The sequence below is a fragment of the Chenopodium album genome, chromosome 20 (genome assembly GCF_948465745.1).
Source record: "Chenopodium album chromosome 20, dcCheAlbu1.1, whole genome shotgun sequence".
NCBI lineage: Eukaryota > Viridiplantae > Streptophyta > Magnoliopsida > Caryophyllales > Amaranthaceae > Chenopodium > Chenopodium album.
In genome coordinates this window covers 22,747,362-22,757,880 of record NC_137853.1, presented here as the reverse complement: position 1 = coordinate 22,757,880, position 10,519 = coordinate 22,747,362, and the positions used below count along the sequence as shown (strand labels likewise).

Here is a 10,519-nt window from a genome sequence, read left to right as displayed (position 1 = left end):
CCGAATATCGGATATCCGAATTTTTCAAATCGGATTTGGATATCAATTTTTGATATCCGAGTCTTCGGATATCCGATTCGTGAACAGGCCTACTCCCTCCGTGTTTTTTTAAGTGATACATATTCCATTTCCGGCCGTGTTTTTTTAAGTGATATTCCTTTTTTGGCAAAACAATACATTAAATATTATATCTCTCTCCTCTCTGGTCCCCACTACTACTTTTTTTATTATATCTTTCTTCTCACATATATTACTTTTCAATAACTATTAAAGCCAACTATCTTTCTTTAACATTTTTTAATACTCCACTACCCCACTTACCTCTTATTTTATTTAAGTCAATTAAATTGCCTAAAACTATGTGTCGGTTAATATGTATAACTTAAAAAAACACGGAGGGAGTAGCAATTCATTAGCTAACCATTGGAGCACAAAATAACTACACAAAAAATTAGCTTAAAATCACAGTTCACTTAACCAGCCCATTCCTCGTAATCATCGTAGTCATTGTAATCATCGAAAGTGTTAAAGTTTGGGTCCTTGATAACTCTTTCTCTCTCTCTCAGAGACTAAGTTTTCCATTGAAGCGCGCACTCTACGTTCTCCATTGAAGCAAACTCCACGTACGTTCTCTATTGAGGCGACTTCTGACATTTCTATCCTCCATTGCAGTAGCTTCTCAGGTGATGTATTTCTTCTTGTTAACATCGAATATCATCAATTTCACAGTCTACCGTTTATTGTTAATTAGTTCTCAGTATACACAAGTTACAGTTCTTCTAAACTTGATTATTGAACTATTGTTCATAATTACTAAAGTTATTAAAGATCAACGACCTCATTTTGCTGGTACTGAAGAAATTTATGAGCCTAATTTGATATCTGAATCAAGTTTTTGTTCAATGTTAGGATGAAAAAATAAAATTGGACCTCTTCTTCCTACAATCCTGAGAATAATTTGATAATTGAATCAAACTTGGTTGTGAATTTGTTGCAGAGCCGTTTAATGATAGGATCAAACTATGAAGTTGGGACTTTTCTACCTGGGCCCAGGACAACCGCCCCTCCTGCCCTGGCTCAGGGATGGGCCTGCTATCTTCTTAGAAGCTCCAATAGTTGCGTCAATGGCATCCCTTTGAAGGAGCTTGGAAGGACCCGATTACTTTGTGGTGGGAAGAAGATGGATTTATCAGTATCTGCAAAGTTAAGGAAAGTGAAGAAGCATGAGTATCCTTGGCCTGAAGATCCCGATCCCAATGTGAAGGGCGGAGTTCTCACCCATTTGTCGCCTTTCAAGCCCTTGAAGACGAAGCCAAAACCGGTGACTTTGGACTTTGAGAAGCCTTTAATGGACCTTCAAAAGAAGATTATCGATGTGAGTGATATAGTCTGTTTATGGCTTTAGTTTGTGATTTGGTTGTATTTATTGTATATGTAGTGTTTTGATGATTATTAATTATTCGTGATTTACAGGTAAGGAAGATGGCAAATGAGACTGGTTTGGACTTTAGTGATCAGATTGCATCTTTGGAGAATAAATATCAGCAGGTGACTAATTCGCATTTGTATGTTTGCCGAGTTATGGTATTTAAGCTGTTTCCTGCTGCAAATTTTCCTAAAAGCATATGTAGAAATGATGTATGATAAACATACACCTTGTTTGGATAGGTTGTAATGTAGAGGGCAAGGGTAAGGTAAGGATAAGGGTAAGGGTAAGGGTGAGGGAGGGAGCTAGTTTGGATATAAGGTAGGGGGAAGAAAGGGAGAGAGAGGGATTCAGAGCCTCAGATGTAAAATGGAGCTCCATCTCCCTTTCTTTGCCCTTCCCTTAATTTCTTTTCAGATTTGGATCTAGGTGATCCAAGTTGTAAACAAATGTACCAAGCCTTGAAGTCAACAAATCCAAGGACAAATTCAAGCCAAAAACTATAATTCTCTAGTTGATCTAGTCTCATCAATGATAAAAAATTAAGAGGCAGAAGTATTTTAAGCAATCATAAAAAAATTTAGTAAATCTAAAAATATTTCATTAATGTCTACCCTTTGTAAGAGACATAAGTATTTTAAGCAATCATAAGCAATCCTGAATTGGTTTAGAAACCCTAATCACCCTTAGTTATTTGCTTCCCTATCTTTTCAAACTTTGTGTGAGATAAGATTAAAACTCTTGAACTCATCACTTTGTGATTAGTTAATCCAATTTATATCTTTATTGATATAATTTGTTTTCGAAAAAATCTCAAAAAATTGAAAAATCACACCTTGAAATGGAACAATTTTTGGCATAATTGATTCTCTTGGTTATTTCCATGGGAAAAATCACGATCACAGTTGCGTATACGGAAGTCGCGTTGTATATAGGGGTTGCATGGACAAATATAGCCTATCCATTGTGGTTATCCATAGTGATCCTCCCACATTTGCTTCTCCAATGCTACATCACCTTGTAAGTGAACTTTCTCCCTGGTTTTTTTAACCTCTACCAAGTCTATTTTGGTCTTCTTTGTGCTCTTTTTTATTCCGAATTCCCAACCTTTTACTTTCTTCACTAGTGCATCAGTTGACATCTCCAATTTCCAAACCATTGTAACCAATTTTCTCTTATCTTATTTACCTCCAAATATCTAGATTTCAAATTTTATCTTTGGACATGTTCTCGAACATCCATGTTATCTTACACATCTTTAATTCACTCTTATTTTTACTGTGATCCTTCCTAAACACCATACATTTTAATCCTTAATAGAGTTGTTCTAATTTTGTCGACCTATATCAGTGGCAGGATAGGTTAGACGTTTCAGTTTGTCATCTATAGCTCCCTACCCCATTCATTTGTTGAGGAAACGAAAGAGATATCTCAAAGAGAAAGGATAGAGAAGAGGATGATTCAGAACCTTCAAGTGGATCTCGTAAAATCAGTTCCCTTTCTCCAATGAAGACAAAGGAAGAAGAACTTCAAGCGGAGATAGAGTATAAAAAAATGCAGATAATGAAAAGGAACAAGTACACCCTACATAAGAACATAATGGAACTTTTATGTGTGGTGTAACTGTTGAAGTTTGGAAAACCTTAACGACAAGTTGAATAAAGTCAAATCCGGTGGAAAGCTTGGTGATTTTGCAGATGGATTTACTAGGGGAGGTCAAGGTGGATTTACTGGAGATTAGGTGGTGAAGCTTGTGAATTTGAGAGTGGATTCTTTGCTGGTGTTTTTGTTTTTCCACCGTTGGTGGGTTAGGAAGATTTTTCTAGAAGGGTGGTCCTCTAGCGGTGGCCGGAAAAGGTGAGCAGGGTACCACCCCCATTAGCGGTGGCCTAAACAGAGAAGGAGATATCTCAAAGAGAAAGGATAGAGAAGAGGATGATTCAGAACCTTCAAGTGGATCTCGTAAAATCAGTTCCCTTTCTCCAATGAAGACAAAGGAAGAAGAACTTCAAGCGGAGATAGAGTATAAAAAAATGCAGATAATGAAAAGGAACAAGTACACCCTACATAAGAACATAATGGAACTTTTATGTGTGGTGTAACTGTTGAAGTTTGGAAAACCTTAACGACAAGTTGAATAAAGTCAAATCCGGTGGAAAGCTTGGTGATTTTGCAGATGGATTTACTAGGGGAGGTCAAGGTGGATTTACTGGAGATTAGGTGGTGAAGCTTGTGAATTTGAGAGTGGATTCTTTGCTGGTGTTTTTGTTTTTCCACCGTTGGTGGGTTAGGAAGATTTTTCTAGAAGGGTGGTCCTCTAGCGGTGGCCGGAAAAGGTGAGCAGGGTACCACCCCCATTAGCGGTGGCCTAAACAGAGAAGGAGATGACTTCATAGAGAGCAACTCAGGTGCAAGTGATTAATGTTTCAGCGACGGTGGCAAATCTTGCATTGAAGTAAGGTTGCACTTACGATGGAACTTACAACTAAATTTTCTATATGCATGAGGAAAGTAGCATAGGTAATATTTGAATGTCTCGAAGAAGAAGCCAAAGATGGAAAATGCTAGGAAGGTTGTTATGGCTATACAACTTGAAGTACTTACAAATGTATTCAATTAGCGACACGTGATAATGTTAGCAAGCCAACCCAATTACCCAAAACAATATAGTTAACTAATGAGATTAATTTTGCTTGTTCAATCAAAAGCTTCTTTTTCGTTCAAGACAAAAAGGCAAACATATGGATTTAATTACTTTAAGCCTAGTGTTCTATGCTTAACCCTAAGTGCCCAATCTATCGACTACCATTTTTCCACCCTCCAACTTAGATATCACCCATTTAAACAATTGTTAACCTAATCCAAGCTCACATACCTAACTATCATTCATTTCCTTGCTCACTCCTTTGTTCAATGTGGGCACCTCTTCACCCAAAATTCAATTTGCCTATATTGTTGAATTTTTCCGCCATGTTTAGACTCATGAAAAGAAACAATTAACAACCAGTTTTAGCCTATTGAAGAAGTGGGTTAGAGACTATTGTTGTCGAAGCTGTGAATCGAGTGGCAATTATTATCCCACTTTAATGTAAATTTGGGCTGCTGTTATTGTAATGCGACTTAGGCGAGGGGTATTACGGGTGATTTAATAATCAAATATAATATTAAGGGAAAAAATGCAATGAACCAAGAGATGCCACTTATGCACATGAGAGAAAAGCTCATAATCATCTTATTGATGGAGAATGTAACTATAAAAATGGAAGAGAGAGATTGAGAAAGTACAAGAGATTTTTGGAGTGAATCCTTATAAGAGTTGTGACCTTAAGATAATATTTAGAGAGTGGTGACCTATAATTAATGATAGAGAGTTGTAGTCTAAAAATACTGTTGTAAGAAATTCCTTAGCTTATCATAATCATACACTCATTCATTTTAAATCTTCTTATTTCTTTGATAAATCTTAATAGCGACTATAAATCTATTACAAATGGTATTAGAGTAGATTTATCTTAAAATGTCAAACTGCTGATTTTCATATTTATTTAAAAAAGAAATCTATATCAATAATGGTGTTGGAGTTTGTTGAAACAATAAAGCATAGAAATGGATCCAAGAGAAGTTTGCCTACATTACAGATAAAAGAGAACGTCGAGTTTCTATTCTCGAAGAAGAGCATAGAGTTCGATTAGAGCTTCAACTTCAAGAGTTTTATAGCAAAAACTTGGATGATTGGATCCTTCAATTAGAGGATTCCTTCCATTCCATTTCTCCAGTTTATTGAAGAGGCAAAATAGGACTAGGCAATGAGGCAATTTTGTGATTTGAATTGGAAACCCAACAACGGCCATTATATGAATGGTAGGATAGGTATGTTTCGGATTCGTTATCTACATCTCCTTAGCAAGTGGGATTTACTCCTGTCTCTAGCTATGTCAAATTCATTTGTGGAGGAAATGAAAGAGATATCTCAAAGAGAGATAGGAAACATGATTTAACAATGAGAATGAAAGAGGATGATTGAGAACCTTCAAAGAGAATGAAAGAGGATGATTGAGAACCTTCAAAGAGAATGAAAGAGGATGTAGTGGTTCATGTTTATGTGACGACGACAAATCTCACGGTGAAGTAAGGTTACACTTACGACGGTACTTGCAACAAAAATTATCAAAAGTCGATTGATCATGAGGAAAGTGGCATAAGTAAGATTTGAAATTGCTTGAAGAAGCAAAGATGAAAGGTGCTAGTAAGGGCATTATGGTAATACAACTTGAAGCAATTACATATATATTTAATCGGATAGGGTCACGTGCTACTGGAAAAAGAGATTGTTAGCATGCCATCCTAAGTCAATATAGTGGGCAAATGAGATTAATTGGGCTTGCTCACTCAATAGATTCTTTTTCTTTCATTAAAACATGGCCAATATTTGGGCTTGATGACTTTAGGCCCAGTTTTCTATCCTTAACCCTAAGTGCCCAATCTATCAACTACCATTTTTCCACCTTCCAACTCACAACTACACCCATTTAAACAATTGTTTACCTGATCCAAGCTTACACACCAAATTATCATTCATTTCTTTGCTCACTCCTTTGGTCAATAAAGACACCACTTACTTCATCCAAAAGTCAATTATCCCCCCTTGACATGTTCTGTTATCTGCCATATTAAGGCTCCCGAAGGAAGAATTAACTCTCAACAATGAACAACAACCCTCACTGCACCCTACTCTTAGTTTTGGCTTATTCAAGAAGTGGATTAGTGACCATTGTTGCCAAAGCCAGTATTGTAATGAATCAACTTATAGCAGGGGCATCACGGGTGGTGTAATATCGTTAGAAGTCATCAAATATAGTACATAAGGGAAATCATGCAATGAACCAAGAGATGCCACCTGTGCACATGAGACTAAAGCTCAGTTTAGAATAATCCTAGGGATCTAGAATGTATATATAATATAATATTTTGGAATGAATCCTTAGGAGAGTTGTGATCTCAAGTCACTAATAGAGAGTAATAGCTTAAAGCTACTGTTGTAAGAAATCCTTTAGCTAATCTTATTCAAAGAGTCAACCTTTCTTGCTAAATATTCTAATTTCGTTGATGAATTTTCATTGTGAGCATAAATCTGTTACAGGAATTCCCTTTTCTGTCATTGTCCACCAAAGCATATCTCTTTATAACTTTTGATGCTCCTCCTAGTCAATGAAAACCTTGTGCTTGCTTTCCCTATAATTTTTACAGTGCTTGTCTAATTATGTGGATAGTTTCTGCAGTAGATCATATTTGCATGAAAATCGATTCACCGAGATCAAAAGCACGTTACATTGAACTGAAAGACTATATCAAAAACTAAAATAAAATATAAGCTAGGCTTATCAGAATTAGGTTATGTTTATCAGAAATATGCTAATTAGGTATAAATTACATTCAGCCATCATTGTCAAATTCACCAGAGATGAGTTAAAAGTTCAGGAAATAATATGTTACATTAACCTAGAATAAGTTTATCAGAGTCCGAGTGTTGTTAGGTGTAGCACGAAGCATTGATACTGTCATATTTTGCCATTTAAGCTCCACCATGAGCCCATGACAGCATTTGCCATTCCTTAATTTTTTTTGTTGATGTCATATGTAATTTTATTAAGGGTTTTATTTGCTGCATGTAAGTATTTTACGAGCTGTAGTTCTTTTTGTTAATAATTTCCTGTGTTTCCTACTGACTGTCAATATATCTCTTTGTAGGCACTGAAAGAGCTTTACCTACATTTAACCCCTATTCAACGTGTGAATATTGCACGGCATCCCAATCGTCCAACTTTTCTTGACCACGTGTTTAATATCACAGAGAAGGTTGTTGACTTTTTGTTTTCCCTATAGTTTTGGCTCATTCTTCTTAAATATTTCTAGGATATTACTGTGGTTGCTTATGCAATTCTATTTCACATTGTTGTATAATCAGTTTGTGGAACTGCATGGAGATCGAGCTGGTTATGATGATCCTGCTATAGTTACTGGTCTTGGTACTATCAATGGTAGGAGGTACATGTTCATTGGTCATCAAAAGGGAAGAAACACAAAGGAAAATATTGAACGCAATTTTGGAATGCCTACTCCTCATGGGTCTGTGTTTTACTATATTGTGATTTATTTTAATGCAAATTGGTGAATGTTTGAAAAGTAGATTGTTTGAAAAGCTAATGTGCACACACATACAGACTTGTTACTAGTGATATTAGAAACTTAATGCGTGTACCTAGATTAGCTTGGCTGTACTTGGAAGGGATCCATTCTTATCTGATCAAAATTATAAAAATATTTTAGTCCAAATTTGTTAACGTCCTTGTAATTGATTGTTTAATTTTTATTATTATTGTAATATATTTCTGCTCTGATGACAGATATAGGAAGGCTCTCCGCATGATGTACTATGCTGATCATCATGGATTTCCCATTGTCACATTTATTGATACTCCAGGGGCATATGCGGACTTGAAATCAGAGGAGCTAGGGCAAGTATGTATTTAGAAGTTGCTTTCCTATTCATGAGAACATGTTGCTTTGGATTAATTAATTATACTGGAATGCAGGGAGAAGCCATCGCTCACAATTTAAGGACTATGTTTGGGTTAAAAGTGCCAATAATATCAATCGTGATTGGTGAAGGTGGTTCTGGTGGTGCTCTAGCCATTGGATGTGCTAACAAATTGCTTATGCTTGAAAATGCAGTCTTCTATGTAGCCAGGTGATGTTTCGAGTGCTCTGTTCATGTCTTGAATATATCACTAGTAATACATATTCCTTCAAAGAGAAAATAAAATAAAATATAAAATCACTGATAATACATAAAAGGTCAGGTTTTCACTTTCATATAAAAATATCAGTATTGCTTCCTTGGTGGTTCTCTGCAGTAGTGGTTATTGACTCCTTGTGTAAATTTTATTCCCTTTATTATAACATCAATGCTACAGTGCCCAAATTAAACATAAGTCATGTATGGTCCTTCGGATGCCTAAATTTTGCTTGATGAACATAATAAGAGTATATATTGTATTTAGTAATTGGCGAATTGCCATATTGTGTTTTCATTTTTTTAGTTTTATGCTTGTAATCTAGTGTATGTCTATCTATATATGGAGTGACCATTAGTATGACGGGTTTATGGTATAAGACTTGCTTGAAATCTATTAACTATTACTAAAATAGAAGTTGATGATGTCATCATTGAACACGTGTCGTTCTCTCAATAAAAATTTTCCCGCCTAAATGCAATGATGATGTCATTTTTTTTGCTATCATATTTTACATTTTTGAAATTTAAATATTAGAAGCTTCTACATTACAACTGAAACCTATTAGTTTATCGTTGAAAATTTAGACAATTTTGAATAGCACACTAATATATGACCTCCTACATTAAACTATGAATTAGACAACGTTGATCACTATATCATAAATTTGATGAAAATAAAAAAATTTAAAATTACAAAATGTACGTAATTCTTATTCATATTCATGTAGAATAGTGATTTATTTTTAAAATGTATAAATTAAAATAGGTTTTATATAAACAGTGCATCGCATGGGTTCTAACCTAGTTTTATATAACTAAGGACTGAGAACGAATAAAAGAGGTGATTTTTAGCGTGGTGTTTTTGAACACATGGCATGAGAGGTCTCATGTAAGAGTATTTAATGTGTGTTATGGTCAAAGATCCACTTTTGCGGTTGTTGTAGGTGATTGTGGCTAAATGTGGCCTAGTATGTCAGTTGCAATATACTCAAAATTCTTACATTGTGTATTTGTTACAGCTGATGCTCAAAGAACATATTCATGATCTTCAAGATTTTCTTATGGCTTGTTGTGTTAGTGTTGGTAGTTATTTATGGTTCAAAACTATGTAGAGGAAAAGTTGAACATTTGCTGACACTATTCCTCAGTACTCAGTCCATAAAAGATGCTTATTTCCCCTTATTTTATATTTTTTTATTTAGCATTAGTTGCTTTGTAAATGAATGTTAAATATATTGTTAATAGAAATATCTACTTACGAAAAATATGTTTACTCCGGTTTCTGTGTTTACTGCTTTTTAGGATATAGTGTCTTTTAAATTCTGATTTAAAATCATTTCTCTTTAGTATTTGGCAAATAATAGGGAAAGTCTAAAAATTGAAATTTGGCTAGTCTTATACTTGTCAAATTACAAAGTTATGCTTTAGCAGCCAAGTCTACCCTACCCCAAACCCTTCTTTCTAGGAGGGAGCACAGGGGAGGGGGTCATCTCCTGTGCTTAAATGCTATTGTAGTAATTTTACTCCCGGAATTAAGTTGATTTTGGAATATGTGGATTTTTAATTTATTTTTATTTTTTATTATTATTTTTTAATACATTTTTTATTTCTATACAGTCCAGAGGCATGTGCAGCTATCTTGTGGAAGAGTGCTAAAGCTGCTCCCAAGGTCTATACAATTTTGTTATTGTATATATGAATGAAAATGAAAATATAGTTGACATCTTATACATATTTGTTGTCACGTGCAGGCAGCAGAAAAGCTGAGGATAACTGCTAATGAGCTGTGTAGGTTGCAAATTGCTGATGGTGTCATACCTGTAATGAATTTCTCCTGAACACTTTTTCATTTCACTTTGTGGGGATTTGTTTATTCCAGACCATGAATCTTTTGATATCTTTTTGTTATCTCCTAGTTGGTCCATAGCCATTGGTGGTCAGTGTATCCCCTTTTTTTTTTTTTTTTTTTTCCTTTTTCTTTTTTTGCATCCTTCTTGCTAGTCGCTACTAGATGACTTTGCCTGGCAAAGCACTTTCTGTATCAATCCTATAGTTAGGCACCCTATTTAAGTTCACTGCCTTGGTCTTTTGGCAGGAGCCGCTCGGTGGTGCACATGCTGATTCATCATGGACATCACAACAAATCAAGAAGGCAATTGTAGAATCAATGGATGTAAGTATTCATAATAGTTCATTCTTGGGGTCATGAGAATTTCAACCACAGACCCAAAGGGTGACAAGCACCTATTTTATGTTATTTAAATGTCGTGTAGAGAAAACAGTAACCTAGCTTCTTA

The 10,519-nt window shown here is 35.2% G+C and overlaps 1 protein-coding gene across 1 annotated transcript in view; it reads left to right on the top strand.

Moving 5' to 3' along the window:
- The first annotated feature begins 494 nt into the window (after positions 1 to 494).
- The window catches only part of LOC145597389 (acetyl-coenzyme A carboxylase carboxyl transferase subunit alpha, chloroplastic-like), an 11,436-nt gene continuing 1,411 nt past the window's right edge, over positions 495 to 10,519 (top strand). Inside the window, exons 1-10 of the mRNA XM_081653543.1 lie at positions 495 to 683; positions 998 to 1,375; positions 1,474 to 1,548; positions 7,175 to 7,282; positions 7,392 to 7,552; positions 7,831 to 7,945; positions 8,020 to 8,174; positions 9,840 to 9,891; positions 9,974 to 10,042; positions 10,318 to 10,395. Of these exons, the coding sequence (XP_081509669.1) occupies positions 1,007 to 1,375; positions 1,474 to 1,548; positions 7,175 to 7,282; positions 7,392 to 7,552; positions 7,831 to 7,945; positions 8,020 to 8,174; positions 9,840 to 9,891; positions 9,974 to 10,042; positions 10,318 to 10,395 (1,182 nt within the window). The 5' untranslated portion in view covers positions 495 to 683; positions 998 to 1,006. The remainder of the gene's footprint in view (positions 684 to 997; positions 1,376 to 1,473; positions 1,549 to 7,174; positions 7,283 to 7,391; positions 7,553 to 7,830; positions 7,946 to 8,019; positions 8,175 to 9,839; positions 9,892 to 9,973; positions 10,043 to 10,317; positions 10,396 to 10,519) is intronic.